Source organism: Phascolarctos cinereus, unplaced genomic scaffold (genome assembly GCF_003287225.1).
Source record: "Phascolarctos cinereus isolate Bilbo 61053 unplaced genomic scaffold, phaCin_HiC Scaffold_4;HRSCAF=312, whole genome shotgun sequence".
NCBI classification, from domain to species: Eukaryota; Metazoa; Chordata; class Mammalia; order Diprotodontia; family Phascolarctidae; genus Phascolarctos; species Phascolarctos cinereus.
This window is the reverse complement of record NW_027555847.1, coordinates 22,675,307-22,694,053: the sequence shown is the minus strand read 5'-3', so window position 1 is coordinate 22,694,053 and position 18,747 is coordinate 22,675,307. Positions and strand designations below refer to the sequence as shown.

General features: G+C 41.2%; 1 protein-coding gene across 1 annotated transcript in view; it reads left to right on the top strand.

Annotated features, from left to right (window-relative positions):
* Nucleotides 1–1,125: 1,125 nt before the first annotated feature.
* Nucleotides 1,126–18,747, top strand: part of CFAP20DC (CFAP20 domain containing) — a 204,478-nt gene continuing 186,856 nt past the window's right edge. Inside the window, 3 exon segments of the mRNA XM_078152116.1 lie at nt 1,126–1,385; nt 7,413–7,502; nt 8,543–8,636. Of these exon segments, the coding sequence (XP_078008242.1) occupies nt 1,365–1,385; nt 7,413–7,502; nt 8,543–8,636 (205 nt within the window). The 5' untranslated portion in view covers nt 1,126–1,364.

Here is an 18,747-nt window from a genome sequence, read left to right as displayed (position 1 = left end):
TCTCCAGTCCCTTGTGTCCTGCAAGATGCTTTAGCGCCTTACTTTTTCCTTGAAGCTTTTTCTGGTCCCCGCAGCCGGCATTAGTCTTCCTCCTAAAAATTACCTTGATTAGTCCAGAAACCTGGCTTCCCGATCCATCGACCGCCTCTGGCGTCCAGCGCGATCTTGGGCAAAGGCGCCCTCCCAAGTCCTGTTCTGCTCCAGATGCTATGGAACCTGTAGACTGGCATGCTGGATGTTGTCCTTGCTACCAAACGGACCAGAGATGACCTGTATCCACGTCTTTCACTCTGCATTTTCTTGGTATTTATTTTGCGTTTTTCATACAGTGCTTTGTGTTCTGAATTTGAGTCTGAGGACCGGAGTTTGAATTTCAGCACTTCTTTCTATTACATATGCCCAAGGGCGAGTCACTTAATGTTGGGGGCGGGGGTCTCAGTTTCCTTATCTGTAATATAACAGAGCTGAACTAGACCACCTCTGAGGCCCCTTCCAGCTCTGGATTTACGTTCCTTTACGTCATTTAACTTCCGGGGGCCTCAGGCGTCTCATCTGTAAATTGCAGGTCCGAATTTAATCTAATCTACATTGGTCTCAAAATTGTTGTCTTTTCTTATACAGAGTGCAAGCTTCTTGAGGGCAGGGTTTATTTCACTCTTGCCATCTAGCTAGCAGGGGCTGAACTCCGACCGCACATGCGCAGTCCAGAATCAGCCTATACCGACAGAGGCCGCGTTGCGGTCTTACGCTCAAACGCGCCCCGGCACACCTAACAAAACCGGGGCCCTATGGCGGCGGGCGTGAGCTGCCAGAGCGCCCGCCGACCCTTCCCCATCCTCTTACGTCGTGCGTCATACATCAGCTCTCTTGATGCTCCGCCCCCTCCGGAGCCCTGACTGTTCCGCGCCCTCTCTGACGTCATCGCGCGGCGCCCCGATCGCCCCGCCCCCTGGCAACAGAACTCGCAGCGCCCCTCCCACTCCTTTGCTAGCGTCCCGCCCCCTGGCTGTTGGGGCGCGCTCGCTCCCGGCTCCCGCCTCGCTCGCGGCGGTCGGGCCTGCGAGTCGACGTCATCGCGCGGCGCCGCGCTCGCCCCGCCCCCGGCGCTCTGGGCCGGGCGTTGGCGGGCGGGGTCGCGGCGGCCGTCGGCGTCGCTCGGAGGCGGGGTCCGAGGGGCGCGTCTCCGCCCGGCCCTGCGCTGGCGAGTATGCTGTTGGTTTTCCGGGGCGCGTTGTTGTCTGAGAGTTAACAGCCGCCCCGGTGACGCGGTCTCACCCCGGAGCGCCCGGGGCGCGGCCATGCACCGGCGCGGAGGCCAGAGAGTAGCGCTCTGAGGCCCCGGCCCCGCGGCCCTCCCTGCAGGGATGTTCAAAAATGAGTACCAGGTAACCGGGAGCCCCCGGCGCCGCCCCCGCCGGGGCACCGCTCGTACACGTGGGGAAACAGGCCCGGCCCGGGCGAGCGAGGTCACGGGGAGAGCCGGGATTGCGCCGTACACGTGGGGAAACTGAGGCCCGGCCAGGCGAGGGGCAGCAGAGCGGGGACTGCAGGAAGGGACCGTCTTACATGTGGGGAAATTGGGGCTCAAGGAAGTGAAGCGAGCGTGTGGAGGCTTCCGGAGCCCAGGACCGAAGGGCCCAGAGCTGAAAAGCACCAGGGGAAACTGAGGCCCGGGAGACGTCTCAGTAAATAGCGGGGCTGGCATTTGAACCCAGCTCCAGCGAGGCCCAGCCCGACACCCCTGATTTTACCTCCTGAGCGCCTGGGGGTACAGAGAAAGGCAACAGCAGCTCCCTGCCCCATAAAAACAAACCCAGCGCCGCCCCCATGGTGCCAGTGCCTCAGTTTCCCCATCTAGGCAGGGAACTGGGTCCGAAGTCACAAGCAGGAACCCCAAACCTGCTAGTGTTGGGTGCCCGTAGGACCGTGGATAAGTCACCGCCCGTCTGGCCTCGTGTCCTCTTCTGTAAAAGGAGAGGGCTGGGCTCTATCATCACATTTAAGAGGCCAGCCCTTTGATTTTACAGAGGAGAAACAGACCTGGAAAGGGCGCCCAGGTGGCCGAGCTGGCGAAGTCTGGCACTGGGGCCTAGGGGAGCGGAGCGTGAGTCCGTGACCTCCGTGTCCCATCCAGCTCTCAAACCCGGGGTCCTGCGATCCTGGCCTTACCCCGCGTATGGTTTTGTGCTGCCCGCCTGATCCCGGTTGCTCTTCAGACTTCCCGGAACGAGCCGCCCACCTGTCTCCATCTCTTTGGTGTATCTGCCTCTTCACCAGCACCACCTGGCTACCTTTGCAAGCCTTCCAATTATACTCTTGAGAATGGGCCCATATGCTCATTCTTTTCTTGTGTGTGGATTGTAAAAGCAATACTAGAGGATTTTTTGTTTTGTATAGCCTAGTGTGTTCTTTAAACTTGTAATTCTACCGCAAATCCAATATTGAAAATGCAGTATTATCCACTCCATATAACAGCATCAAAAGAGGGAGAATTAAATTTCCCAATTCCATTTCCTCTCATAGTTGTTTCTAACTTTTATCTTAAAATGACCAGAAAAATTTCACCTTGGGGGAAAAAAAACCTTCTATCTGAAAGGACAGATAGAGCTTAAAAGATTTATTTAGTCAGCAAGCCTTTATTAAGTACTTATTATGTGCCATTAAGTTCTTATAATAGACACTTCTCTTTCTCAAAGGTAATTATCATTCAATGTTTAATTCCTGTGATTTATAATTAAAAACGTAGATAAGTCAATCAACATCCCCCCTACTTTTACCCCTTAGGCTTCTTAAGGGGAATGTAGATTTTACTGAGCTCTGACTGCTTTTTTACACATCTTTGTATAGAATTGAAAAAAGAAACAGTCATATCCTTTGTTGGTTGGTCATTGCTTTGGAGGAAGACTAGAAGCACTGTTCTGTATGTAATTGAAGAAGAGAACTTTGTCTAAGAATGGGGTCCAGAAATAGACTAAATGTGCATTTACTCCATTAAGAAGCAGGTTTGTAGAAGGCACGGACTCAGCTACTAGCAATGCCTTGATCACATCCTTCTGATTTGGTGGTGGGCTCTTTGAGGATGAGCCTCTCAGAATAGCCCTCTTACGCTTGGAGCTTTGCTAGCTTGGCAGCACCTGCCTGATATAGGGCTCTGTAGATGGCTTAGGGTCAGTTGATGCCACTGTGAGACATTGAGCAAATGCATGTGAACATGATAAATCCCTTAAGCTAGCTGCTGGATCTTGGATCTCAGCAAGTTTTACTAATTGGAATGAATGAGAAATACATTTAAATGCTTTAGTAGGAATTTCTAAGGTCAGGATGGCCTCTCTTCCTCTTCTCCTATTGCTTAGTTGTCTGCTGCTGTCTCCTCCTTTATCCCTATCTCATATGGGGAGGTGACCTAACTCCTCACCAACGTTCGTCCCACTTGCACAGATGATCCCATTCCATCCTTTCTCCTCCAACAGATTGCCCCCTTTGTCATTCCTACTATCTGTCTATTGGCTCACTCCCTACTAACTATGAAAATGCCCATGTCTCCCCCATCCTCAAAAACCCTGACTTGATCCTTCCATTCCTGCTGTCATCCCATATCTCTTCTGCCCTTGGGTCTCCACTTTCTCCCCTCTCACTCTCTTCTTAACTCCTTAGAATCTGGCTTCTGACCTCTTCCTTGCACTTTTGTTTCACTCTCTCCAGAGTTGCCAGTGATCTCTTAATTGCCAATTCCAGTGTCCTTTTCTCAGTCCTTTGTCTTCTTGACCTCCCCTAGTTCTCTTCTGACCTCTCTGACCACTCCTGGTCTCCTTGGCTGGATTCTTATCCAGGTCACACCCTCTAATCGTACCTCGGGGTTCTGTCCTAGGTCCTCTTCCTCTTTACTCCTTCCTTGGTGATCTCGTCAGCTCCCGTGGATTTTATTACTACCTCTGTGCTGATGATTTTCAGAGCTACCTACCTTAACGCTCTTTGCTGGCCTCCTTGCAGTCTTGCATCTCCAACTGCCTTTCTGAACTTGAGATGTTCTCTAGGATTCTATGTCTTGAACTGGGTGTTCAGTAGATATTTTAAACTAAATATGTCCAGAGTGGAACTCATTATTTTGCCCCCTAAACCCTTTCCCCCATCCCCCACCTTCCTTATGCATGTGGAGGGCAATGCTTTTATCCCAGTCCCTCAGACACACAACCTAGTAGTCGTCCTGGGCTCCTCACTTACTCTCGCCTCTATATCCACACTGTTGCCAAGGCCTGTTGATTTCACTTTTGCCCCCCTATATGTCCCCCTCCTTTGACATGGCCCCCACTACGAGGGAGACCTTCATCACATTATGCCTGGACTATCGCAATAGCCTCCTGGTGGATCTTCCTGCCTCAAGTCCCTCCACACTCCAATGCCTCCTCCATTCAGCTACCAAAGTGCAGGTCCAGCCATGTTCCCCCATGCCCATCCCCAGCTCAGTCAATTCTAGGGCCTCATTTCTCGCCCCAGAATCTGCTTGGTGCTTAGAGCCCTCCACTGCCAGCTGCCCAGTCTTCTAGGAGGAACTAGGCTGTATCTTTGTGATGATGGCTTTCTCTCCTACACATTCGCTAGCTGTTCTCTAAATATCACATTCTCAGATGTTTGTCCTGCCCTTCCTCCTTGACTTTGGTTGACTAATCACATAGGTTAGTTTTTCTGCCCTTGAGGTGACTTAAGATCAGCAAGGGTAGCTAAGTGCCCTTCTGTTTCCTGCCTACTCTGGTTATCTGCTCTCCTTTGGGCACCAGGGTTCGGTCCTTTCTGGTCCCACCATCGACTGAAGCAGCATAAGGCTTAGAGCTGCTCTCCCCTCTCTGCACTTACATATTTCATTCTTTCATGGGATCCCAGCCTTTCTTTCACCTTTTCTACAATGTGCCTAAGAAACCTCATCTTTTTGTTGTTATTACATTTCTTTGCTACCTTCATGTATTCATAACCCTAAATTTTTGACATTATTGATCCAGCACCGTGACATGCAGGTTATGTTTCATATCCATCTCCTGCCCTTCTTTTCATCTTTAGGTGTCTTTAAAAAAAAAAACACAACTTCATTAGTTGATGAGTTCCCAGTCATCCTCACCACTCTCCTTAAACTCTCTCCTTGTTTCAAACTCATTAGAATTGTTTCACTGTCTTCAGGATTTCACTCTTGAGGTCTTGCCATTCCTTCTGGGTTGACTTCACCTATAGAATTTGTCTGCCAAAATCTACTTATGTTTCACTTGAACCTTTGATATCATTTCTACATTTGTCTAGAGTGTACATGACCTTGTGCCTAGCTTTCCTCTCCACTATCACAATCTCTTAAGAGAGGGACTAGTTGCTTCCCCACAAGGTTGCCATCATTTCTATCCAGAAGCCAATTGTTCCTTGTTAATGAGAATCAAATATAGAATAGATTTCCCCCTTGTTGATTTTTCTACTTTATCATAGATGAAATGATCAGTAACCAAGATAAGAAAGTATTAGCTGCTCGTGTTTGACCAATAGGTTGTCAGCAGGATCTGACTGGTTTCCTGTCACCGCTGTATTATCCCTCTGTGCCAGGCTCCTGATGTTTCCTGAACTCGTACATTCTCTTTTTCTGTCCAAGTGGTCTGTAGTATATTCTCTCGACCAAAATTGCTTCTTTTTAACCTGTATTTGATGTACATATAAACATTCTCCACCAAGCGTCATCCTCTGCTGGTTCCTGGATTTCCTGACAGTTACATATCTTTTTAAAGAGTAAGCCTGACCCTGTAACAGGTACATACAGTAAAACACATTCACATATTGATCATGTCTGAAAACATATGTCTCATTCTGCATCTCTTGTCCACCACTTCTCTGCCAAGAGTTGAGATGTGAGCTTCATTTATCTTCTGAAGTCATGCTTGGTCATTTCATTGATCAAAATTCTTACATATTTCAGAGTTGTTCTTTTCATCACCATAGCCATTGTGTAAATTTTCTCCTGTTCTCACTTTGATTTCCGTCAGTACCTGCAAATCTTCCCAGTACTCTCGAATCTGTTCATTCGTCATTGATTGTAAGCTCCTTGAAGGCAGGAACTTTCTTTTGCTTCTTTTTGTATCCGCAGCACTTAGCACAGTGCCTAGCATACGATAGAGGATTAATAAATGTTGATTGATTTTTTCTTCTATGACAGTAACATTTCATTATACCATAATTTGTTCACCTGTTCCCTGGTTTGGTTGGCATCCACTTTGTTTCTGGTTCTTTCCTGTAATAAAAAGAGTTGCAACAAATATTTTTGAAAACATGAGTTTTTTCTCTCCACCTTCTTTCCCTTTTTGATGTGTCAGTGTCTGCCTGGGTCAAAGAGTAGGCACAGTTGACTTTGGGTGTAGTTCTAACTTGCTTTCTAGGAAGGTTGGATCAAGTTCACAGCTTCCCCAGCAGTAGATTAATGTGCTTCTCATCCCATTTCACTTCTGCATTTGCCATTTACCTTTTTTATTAAATCATCATTGACAATCTAATAGGTATAAGGTGAATCTCAGAGTTGCTTTTCTTTGCATTCCTCTTATTTATTAGTCACTTGAACCATTTTTCATATGACTATTGATAGCTTACATTTCTTCTTTTGAAATCTGCTTGTTCATATCCTTTGAGCAGTTTTCTGTTGGGGACTGGATTTTGTATTTAAGTATTTATGTCAGTTCCCCATTTTTCTTGGCTATTAGATGTTTATCAGAGAAATTTGCTGTAAGACTTTTTTTTTGTCTTAACCAATATATCATCTGCAAAACAATAATTTTGTTTCCTCTTTATATTTATTCCCTCAGTTTCTTTATTTTCTCTTATTACAATAGCTTGCACCTCTAGAACAACATAAAATAATAGAAATAACAGTACAAATCTTTGCTTTATCCTTCATCTTTTCCAGTCTTGTATTCATTGTCTTCTTTTGAGATCTGGTTGTCCCATAGGCATCTCAAGCTCAACATTTTCAACACTGAACTTATCATTCTCCTCTAATCTGTACCTCTTCCAAACTTTGCTGTTTCTATCAAGGGTACCACTGAGTCCACAAGTAGCCCTCTAGGTCCTCAAGTGTGGCCCTTTGACTGAAACCAAACTTCACAGAACACATCCTCTGAATAGAAGGATTTGTTCTGTAAAACTCATTCAAAAGGCTCAGGGACCTAGAAGGCCAGGTGAGGCCCTCAGGTTCCTCACCCTGGTCAAGAATGACACCGATCCTCTGGGTTCTCACTCTCCTTCACATTCTCAGGCTAGAGTGTAATCTGCTCTAGGATGGGGAATTTTGTTTTTATATCTCCCATGCTTGGTCAGGTTCATGGCACATCATATATGCTTAATCAATACTTGTTAATTAATTTGTCATTGATTGTTTATTTACCTTTATTTTGTAGGGGGGGCCATTTGTTGAAATCTTCAGTGCCCAGGGCAAAAATCCTGGAGCAAAATGGAAGATCTTTGGCAGTCCATCTGTAATTTGGAAAGTATGTATTATAATTTAAATGTAATTTCAACCTATAATTTCAGCCCATTTAAAATCATATATGAATGTTAAGAGTGAAAGATAAAAGCTATATGTGACCTGATTATAAGATAACTTATTACTTGTATTCTAATTTCATAATCGATGATTATTTAAATTTAACTTAACTTTTCAGACTTTGCGCATTTGAAATTAGATTCATCATACTTATTGTACCTTGTATACTTTTATTGTAATAGACCCAGATAAATTTTGTTTATTATGATTTTGTTAGTCAGTGGTATCCTAAATCACCTTTTAAGATATTTGTATTCTTCATCATAAGGAAATTTGATAGATCAAATAAACTTTAGGACTTTTCAGTCCTAAATATATCATGTTAGTTGGTCACACAACTAGTAGCAAAGAGTAACATTGCAATTTTCTTTCATTACCTCAAGGATTAGTATAGTTACACCTTCCACAGTGCAGATTGCAACTAATATCTGCCCTAGTCTTTGTGAGTTGGTAAAGTCAAAAGTTCAATAACCAGTTCAACCCTCTAGCAGTGAGCTATTCCATGCTGAACTTATTTAGTCTTTGTATGATAAGCACACAACCCATTGCCTACCCTGTATCGTCTGAGAACCTAGAGTCATCCAAATCAGTTACAGTTTGAAGTGAAACCTCCTTGGGCTTCCTTATTCCTGTTCTACTAAGTGTAGATAACCTAGAGTAAAGGACAATTAGGATGAATTAAATTTTAAGAGCTTCAGGTTGGGAATTAGATGGTTTCCAGCAATGGAAATGTTGTGGTAGCATGGGAAAAAAAAAGATTCTGACATCAAAAGAGAGATCATCCAGTCATGCATAATGCAGGAAGACCTAGTTTAATTTTTGTACTTTTTAAAGAACTTGGCCTCCTGTGGAAACAGAACCACACCCTTCTAATTTCAGCTCATTTTATTGAGGAATTTTGTCTGTGGATTTGCATTTTTGGTTTTATAGTGAAATTCAAATGGAAATATCCTGTTTGGTTACTTTGTCTTTTACATTCTCTAGGAGTTTGATAAAGAAGTTAAAAGTTTTGTCTTTGTCCTTGAAGGCAGTAGCCAGACCAACAAAATTCAGTTACCGAAGGAGAATAAACAAATTCGTAAGTATTGCACCAGTAAGCTCAATATTGCATTCCATTTCTTGGTTATTGTTCTGCTTTGTCCACTGAGAGACAAACATATTAATATGGAATTGAATTCATATAGTTGATTTCAAGGAGAATCATTTTTCAGAAAGTTTGCCATGACTAGTGAGCACTTTGTAATTAGGCTAGACTTGGAAATGTTTCTCAAGCAAGAGCTAAAAATTAAATGGAAATTTCCTTGTATGGAAAAAAAATGTGCGAAATGCTAAATTTGGGATTACTTTGCATTAACTTTTAAAGAGAATAAATTGTGCTAGGCATGAGGTATACAAAGACAAAAATGAAATACTACCTGCCCTCAAGGAACTTACATTGTAACAGTATAGATGGCAGACTTTCCTGGATTGTTTGACTGAATGTTGATATTCTTCACAGTATTATGTCAGGGATTACTGAAATTCCAACTCCACGCAGGTCTTCCTCCTCCCACCACCATTATATATTAAATTATTTATGTCAGTTTTTCTTCAAAGTTTCTGTGATTTTTTTGTGTATGACTTTTACTTCCTGCAATGCAGATCACAACCCTCTCTCCCTTTAGAGATAATTTTATGAGTTGCTATGGACAAAAAAAATTATCACCTAATGGCCAGCCTCTTGTGATGATCTTCAGCTACTCCTTGGATGACCATCTGTCTGTTACTGGACATTTCCAGCTTGGTAGAATCTTACCAGATGTTATGCTTTGTTGCTGTAGGCTTGAAGTAGCCAGGTTCACTTCCATAATAATAATAACAACAATTGGCATTTCTTTTGCATTTACTATGTGCCAGGTGCTGTGCTAAGCACTTTGCAAATATTATCTGCTTTGATCCTCACAAAGGGAGGTAAGTGGTATGATTATACCCATTTTAAAGATGAGGAAACTGAGGCAAATGGGACTAAGTGACTTGCCCAGGATCACATAGCTAGTAAGTGTCTGAGGCAGGGTTTGAACTCAAGTCTTTCTGACTTCAGCCCTGGTGCTCTACCTGCTGTGCCACCTAGCTTTCACAACACCATGAGGCATCAGAGTAGACTTGAGTGCATAGGATGAAATTACATATATATATATATGTATATATATCTCAAAAATATGTATTACATTTGGCAATATTTTAATATGAAAATAGGCTTTAGTTCAGTTCCACAAGAATTTGTTAGGTAGTATTCTGTCAGTCAATTAAAATGGATTTATTAAGCACCTACTTAGGTGGCAAGCATGGTGCTAGCTGCTAGAGATACAAAGACAGTGAGCTTAAAGTCTATTAGGGGAAAGGACAGACACACAAGTAGATAGGATATGGAGGCAATTGTGATAAGTCTGTGAAATTTGCGGTGGAAGTCCTAATATTCACTTGACAGTAGGGATGAAGTGTCAGGGAAGGCTGATTTAGCCTTTGGAAGAAGGGAACTGGAATAGGGAGGAGATGACAGAAGATCTGTTTTAGGCAAAATGAGCCAAGGCATGGAAATGATAAAGGACCGGGGAGTAGTAGTACCAGGAGTACAGTTTGGCTGAAATCTTGAACACGTGAAGGAGAATCGTAGTCAGTAAAGCCAAATATTTAGGTTGGTGTGCCACAATCAGGAGTCGATACTTTATTATGAGGAGTCACTGAAGGTTCTGGAGTAGACAAAGGAGATGATGTTAGGAATGGTAGAAATGGGTTAGGAATGGATGATAGATTCGAGTCAGGAGGATGAGTTAGGTATTCCTTAAAATAGTCTAGGTCATAAGAGTTGAGGTCTAAAATACAGTAGCTGTAGGCTTAATTCTATTTTATTTTCAAATACTTCTGACTACTCTTTGTGTAAGGAGTATTCCATTGCCTAAAGCCTCTTCTGCACCCACCCCAGACTAACATTTGTGGATTCTGTCAATACAGGGTAGCTCAGCAGCTGAAAACTGCTGTAAGACCTTTGGGCTACCTTGTATATATCAAGCTCCAAATTGTTGCATGGCCACATTTTTTGGGGGAAGTGATACTTTATAGGAATCCATCAATCATAATAACCTAAAAAGAAAATTTAAATGCATATTTAATTTTGACCTTTACAAAGTCCTACTCCTATCTCTCATTGTAGTATGAAACCAACCCTAGATTTTTTTTAAGCCTCCTTTTTTTTAAAATTTGGCTAGTCAGTGGGGTTAAGTGACTTGTCCAGGGTCACACAGCTAGTAAGTATTATGTGTCTGAGGCTGGATTTGAACTCAGGTCCTCCTGAATCCAGGGCCGATGCTCTATCCACTGCTCCACCTAGCTGCCCCCAACCCTAGATTTTTTTAAAAAAATTATTAATTTATTTTGACTTATCAACAATCACTTCCATCAGCTTTTGAGTTTAAAATTTTTCTCCCTCTCTCTCCCTAAGATGGCTTGCAATCTGGTATAGGCTGTACATATACGTTCTTATTAAACATATTTTCACATTAGTCATGTTGTAAGGAAGACTTAGAACCAGTAGGAGGCACCATAAGAAAGAGGAAACAAAACAAGATAGAAGGAAAAAAATAGTAAATAGCATGCTTCCATCTGCATCCAAACTCCATAGTTCTTTCTTTGGATGTGAATAGCATTTTCCATCATGAGATTTTTGGAGATGTCTAGATCCTTGCATTGCTGAGAAGGGCTAAGTCTATCAGTTAGTCATCACACAACATGGCTGTTACAGTGTACAATGTTCTCCTGGTTCTGCTCATTTCACTGAGCATCAGTCCATACAAGTCTTTCCAGGTTTTCCTGAAGTCTGCCTGCTCATCATTTCTTATAGCGCAGTAGTATTCCATTACATTCATATACCACAACTTGTTCAGCCATTCTCCAGTTGATGGGCATCCTCTCAATTTTCTTTCGTTTTTTTCTTTTTTTTAAGGCAGTTGGGGTTAAGTGACTTGCCCAGGGTCACACAGATAGTAAGTGTCAAGTGGTTGGTCTGAGGCCGGATTTGAACTCAGGTCCTGCTGACTTCAGGGCTGATACTCTGCGCCACCTAGCTGCCCCCATCCCCTCAGTTTTGAATTCTTTGCCACCACTAAAGAGCCGCTATAAATATTTTTTGTATGTGGGTCCTTTTCCCATTTTTATGATCTCTTCGGGATATAGCCCTAGAAATGCTATTGCTGGGTCAAAGGGTATGCACGTTTTTATAGCCCTTTGGGCGTAGTTCCAAATTGCTCTCCAAAATGGTTGGATCATTTCACAACTCCACCAACAGTGCACTACTGTTCCAATTTTCCAACGTCTCCAACATTTATCATTTACTTGTTTTGTCATGTTGGCCAATCTGATAGGTGTGATGTGGTACCCTCAGAGTTGTTTTGATTTGCATTTCTCTAATCAGTAGTGATTTAGAGCATTTTTTCAAATGACTATAGATAGCTTTAATTTCTTCCTCTGAGAACTGCCTCTTCATATCCTTTGACCATTTATCAATCAACCCTAGATTTTCAATTTCAAAGGTGATATCACTGGGGCACCATCTCTGACAGGTTCCGACATGCTGAAAAGAAGTTAAGGACAGCCTGAGGAACAGACTGAGTCTGCTGTTTGAAGACCAATCTAGCTAAGCCCAGAAACATTTATCACCATTTGTATGTGGCAGTCCATGGGAAAAAAAATACAAAATGGCTCTCTGCCCTATGTGGCCCTCTTTCCATTTCTGCAACAATGGCATAGTGATGGAAAGGAGAGGAGAGGGTGCTTAAAATAACCATTTTTAGATCATCTATAAATAAACATTGACTTAAGTGTAGGTACTCTAACTTCAAGATTTCTTATTCACTGACCAATGAATTGACAAAAATAGAAGGACTGAACCACCTCAGTGTCAATATTCTCAAAATAAACTAGAAGATGACAGGAAATTGCATCTAAATGGATGTGACTACCCAATAGAAAAGCAGTCAAGGGTTATGAACAAACAGTTTTCAAGAAAAGAATCTTGGGGGCAGCTAGGTGGCGCAGTGGATAGAGCACCGCTCTGAAGTCAGGAGGACCTGAGTTCAAATCCAGCCTGAGACCAGACACTTGACACATACTAGCTGTGTGACCCTGGGCAAATCACTTAACCCCAATTGCCTAAAAAAATTTAAAAAAAGGAAAAAAGGAAAAGAATCTTGGACTTTTAACACCATATGAAAGAATGCTCCAGATCACTAATAATAAGAGATATGTACGTCAAAAAAATTGGCAAAGATGACAAAAGAGGGAAGAGTCAGTGTTGGGGGGGGATGTGGAAAGACAGGAACGCTAGTAGATTGTTGGTAGAGATGTGAATCAGCATGACTGTTCTGAAATTATGCAAATAAAATGACTAAAATGTCCATGCCCTTTGACCCAGAGATTTCACACTTAGGCTTATACCCCAAGGAAGTCATTGACAAGAAGAATAATACCATATGCACCAAAATATTTATAGCAGTGCTTTTTGTGATAGCAAAAACGGTACGTGAATGTATGTAATGTTGGTGCAGTGTGAGACATGACAGAGGTGATAGATACCAAAAAGCACAGAAATACCTGTAGGAACTGATGAAGAATGAAGTAAGCAGACCTCTCCTTCCCCCATTTACAAAAGGATAACCACGATGTAATGGAAAGAATGATCTCCAAAAACATCCCAAGTGAAAGCTGCAGAATTAGAACAAAAATGGCTCCACAGAAGAGATATGAGAAGACCTTTCACCCCCATTCCTTTGTAGATGTGGGAGGACCACAAGTATGGTCCATTGCATATATTTTTAGACTTTTGTGATGTATTGATCAATTTTGCTGATTTTTTTTCCCATTCTTATGTTTTTAAAAATATTTGGTATATGAGATGGCTCTCTGGGAGGGGGAAAGGAAGCAAAAGTGGAGAAATACATTAATCAAAATTTATTTTTTTAATGATATAATTAATTTCATCATACACTTAAGGGCAAGAGAAATGAAATAACATGTTCTTGTGATATGTACAAGCAAAAAGACTATGATGAAGCTACTTAATTCATCAATATCTGTTACAGAAAATAAATGAGTTTATAAGGAGCTTACAAGATACACTATTAACAAGATGACCAAATTAACACATACCTTGATACTCAGTGACTTCAGTTGAGAAATGAAAGATATCAAGGGCATGTAGTTTACTCAAAAGTCAGACCGTCTTGTGTAAGAGAGTCAAAGGCCCAGGATGTGGTGAGCACTCAGTATCCCAACAAAAAAAATGAAATTGACTGTATCCTGATAGAAAACACCTGGTTTCTGATTGACTCATATCAGAATTAGCTGTCAGTATATAAAGTCAGACCATTGAGCTCTTAGAGCCAAGGGCAAAATCAGTATCAAATAAGAAGAAAAGGTAAAGGTGAGATGAATGCTTAAAATTATCAAAGCAGCTTGAACCTGACCTTTTCAAATGGCTGCTTGCAGTAAAAAAATGGGAAATTGAAAAAGGACAAAAAATTAACCTTGATTATCACCATTTCCTGCAAAAAATTTAACTGATATAAAGCAGTCGCCACCACAAGGAGGCCAGAAGTACCTGAAACTGTTTTAATCAGCAAACATTTGATTTCCTTGTATTACGAGGAGAAAGACATATGTCAAAGGCAATTCTGGTTTTGAATATAAACTCATTTGTAAAACATTTCACAGGGTGGCTATGAACAATATCACTTCACAGAATAGGGAAAAGCAGTGGAAATGAAAACGAGGACACGGAAAATTTGACTAGAGATCTAACTGAGCATCATTCCAAGAATTTCATCGGTGAAGCTTCTCTGATAGGAAGACAGATTGACAAAAAAATGGAACTTATTTGTCAGCGTTGTCATAAGGTTCTGTTCCTATCATTAGTGATGGTGGAACCATCCACATGTGAATCCTTAACAGCTTTGTACTGGATACACCATAAGAGTAGGTTGGAATACATTCCAGAAGGTGAAATCAGTAAGAATTTCAGGGCTTGGCTAAATACATGTGGAGGTTCTGGGAAAGATATGATCTTGAAAATATTGGGATTGTTTTACAAGAGATCTCAGGAAAGAGGGGATAATAGGAAAAAAACCTATTATTCAAAAAAAGGTAATTGAGAAGACATCAACTACTTCCCTATTTAACTACTTCCCCCTCCTTATAAAATCTTAATGAGCATGTTTTGCACATGTATTGAGGAAATGCTGGATTAAAATAAGAGAAGGAAATAGCTTCTATGAAGAGTGAGACAGAGAATCCATTAGAGAGAATTAAAAAGGCTTGACTTGCTGCAGTGAGGTCTGAGTTCAAATTAGATAACATAAATTTGTAGTGCATCCAGTCAGCATGGTTTTGTGATTTTTCTCCAGCTCTGTTCAAAATCACATGAGTAGGAGTGGAAGAGACAGATGGTGGGGGTAGTTTAGGTTGGCAAGGTGTCAGTGATGAAAGAAGAGGGGAGCCATGACAAGAGAAGGATAATGTAGAATTGAATGGTAGATTCAATCAGTGAAAAGTATGAACTAGGTGGGAGCAAATCCTTGGAAAGAGTGAAGTGCTTCGTGCTAAGAGAGAGACTTAAGACATGTCTTGGAATTAGTTTTGAAGGAGTCAGATACCTTTGGGAATCCAGCAACAGCCACACTTTGGGATTGCTTTGAGGATGTAGGCCCTTGCACTGTACAAGAAGACAACAGAGAAGAGGACTGAGCCTGAGGGAAGTATTACATACACCCCACACCCCACTGACTAGATGATGACCTGGAATTTCCATTGACATCAATTTAAAAAAAAAACTTAATGTTCAAGAATTTATATTGATCCTATTAGAGTTTTTCTTATATTTGGCCCAGCATTCTCACTGGATTCCTTGATGGAATTCACTGTTTGCTCCTAGTTTTGAATTTTCTGGACATTTGAAAAGAATGATATCTATGCTTTTGTGAAGGAATGAATGAATGAAGCGTTTATTAAATGTTTACTGTGTGCAAAGCACTCCGCTAAGTGCTGAGGATAGAATTAGAAAAGTAGCACAGCCTCTGCTCCCAAAACTGCGAGTGAGGTGGGAAGGACCCACTGTTCTTAGGGTTCAGTGAGAAAGCAGATAGTGATGTCGTTATTGATGACATGTTAAACTGCTCAAGGCCTAGGAGAGACCCCTGGGGCATGCTCCTTGTGACCTCCTTCAAATTGACTTTGAACCATTGATGATTACCCTTTGGGTCAAGCCATTCAATCAAGTCTGAAGCCATTTAATTAAACCTTTCCATCTTCTATAAGAATAGTATGAAAAACTAGGAAATGCTTTACTGAAATGTAGCCAGATTTTGTCTATATCCTTCCCAAGATTTCCCAGTTTAATAACCCTGTCCAAAAAGGAAGTAACAGTGGTTTGGCATAACCAGTTCCTGATGAAGTCGTGTTGGCGCTTTGTATTTAACACTTATTTTTCTGTATCTTTTAAGTTATGCTTTCTAGAACTTTTGGAGGACTCAAGCTCACTGACTTAGAGTTTTCAGATTCCATTTTTGTATCTTTTTTTTTTTCAAAGTTAGGAAATTTGCCCTTCTGCAAGCCTGTAATACCTCTTCCATTCTTCATATTATTTTATTTATTTCTGATAGTGGCTCGCTAATCACACCAACTGGTTCTTTCAGTGCTCCAGGACAGTGGTGTTTAACTCAGTTAGGAATGGGACCCACCGTATGTAAGTGTGGTTGCAGGCATACATTGACTTAGAAAACCACTTATAAAATACATTATCTATGTTACATTGTATTTTTATGTGTTTCGTTAAATATTTCCCATGACTTGTTAATCTGGTTTGTTCACACTTAGGAATGTTGCAGGCCCACTGTTGGACACCTCTGCTCTAGGAGTAGTTCTTTTGCTAGTGACTTGAAGTCATCAGAGGTGGTTATCAGCTCTTTATTAGCAACAAGGGATCGTGTAAGTTTAGAGGTTGTTTTTCTTGGCAGAAAAAAAAACCAAACAAAAAGTTGAGTAACTGCCTTCTCGCCGTTATCAATGATGGTCATTACTTCTTCCCCAAGCAATGGTCCTATTGCATTTTGGGTCTACTTCTAGTTCCTAATAGAACACAAAAATTAAACCTGCTCTTTTTGTGGTTCTTAGCTTTCTTACCAGCCTCAACTCATTGTGAGCTTTAGCATTCTTGATACTGCTATCCTTATAGCACATGCTTTTGTACTCATCCCATTAGTTCCACCAAAATGTGTATTCTTTCTCTATTTGTATTTTTTGTGGGTCTGACTTTGTTACTTTCCTGCTGAATAAACTCCAGTGACTCCCTACCACCTCCAGGGTCAAATATACTTCTTTTGTTGTTCAAAGGCCTTCATAGCTTGGCCTCTTTCCACCTTTCCAGTCTTTTTACACTTTATACCCTTCCAGAACCCTGCTATGAGTGACACTGATTTCCTTGCTCTTCCTCAAATAAGACACTCCATCTTCTGACTGGGCATTTTCTCAGTCTGTCCCCCAAGTTTGAACCTCTCCCTCCTTGCTTCATTGGTGTCCTTCAAGTGTTAGCGAAAATCCTAACCTTACACAAGAACCCTTTCCTAGTCCTCCTTAATCTTAGTGCCTTCTCTCTGAGATGATGGCCAATTTAACCTTTGTGTTTCCTGTTTGCATGTGAATGGTATAGTGTTGCTTCCCCTGAGACTGTGAACCTCTTGAGAGTAGCTGTCTTTCTTTTTATTCCCAGCATTTAGCACAATGCCAGGCTTAATAAATGCTGGTCAGCTGACTGAATGTTGTAAAACTATAGAGTTTTTTGGTTACAAGAACTATCTCAAAATATGCATATATGGTATTGTCCTGTGAATATGTACAGACCTTTATTTCTTACTTTTAATATAAGTTGATATAAATTTTACATATATGTAATATATATGTATATATCATTATGTGTGTATATGTATGTGTGTATATATATATGTACATGAACACACACACACACACCACACACACACACACACACACACACACACACACACATATATATATATGTATATATATATATATATAGTGCTTTCACCTTACTTGATTATTATTTCTGGCCACAGTCGTTAGGAGCCCTCGCTTCTTTGGTTCAAGTCTGAAAATATAGTCACTAAATCTCAGGTTCCATTTGCACTGCAAGTCTAGGATAAATTCTAGTGTCAAAAATGGCACGAACAGAGCTCTCCTTTTTATATTTATGTCATATTATTAATAATTAACTATTAAAATATCAATTAATTATAGTAATACATTATATATTTATAAATTATGAATATAGATTGTATATAAATGCAAACATAGATTAAATTGCTATCTTTTGCTTTTATATCACCTACCATTTTTCCTTCCCATTATTCTTATAACAAAGAATTTTAAAAAGGGGGGAAGGGAACCAAGGTAAGTAAAACTAGCCAACACAGTGATAAAGTCTGCCAGTATCGGCCTTGTTCCCCCCCTGCAGGAGGAGAACTGGAGGTCGGTGCCTTTGGCAGGCCACTTGGCTTTGTCTTGCTGTCTTCAGTTCTGATTCTTCTTTTGCTGTTCTTCTCATGTACATGATTGTAATTGTGTATCCTGTTTCTTAGTTCTTTCCCTTCATAATTGTTTGCATTTATTCCAGTCCTGCTTATTTCTCAGAGTATAATGACATTCCATTGCATTCATGTACCCCCCATCTTGTTTAGCCACTCCCCAGTCAATGGGCATCTGTTTCTTTCCAGTTATTTATGTATAAGAGGCTCAATCTCTAGGTCAATGGATAGGCACTTTTTGTCCCTCTTCAGATAATTCCACAGTACTTTCCAGGATGCTTTCACAAATTCGTAACTCAACCCACTGTGTATAATCATGCATGTCTTTTCATAGTCCCTTCCACATTAACTGTTTCCATCTTTTGTCAACTTTGCCAATTTTCTGAGGGCCATATGAACCCTAGAGTTGTTTTGATTTTCATTTCTCTTATTATTAATTTGGAGCATTCTTTTAAAAAATTATTAATAAGTACTGATCTTGAGAGCTGTTTGTACTTACCTATTGGAGAATTGGCAGTTGTTTATTTTTTGAAAGTACAGTGCTGATAGTGTGATCACCAGCAACAA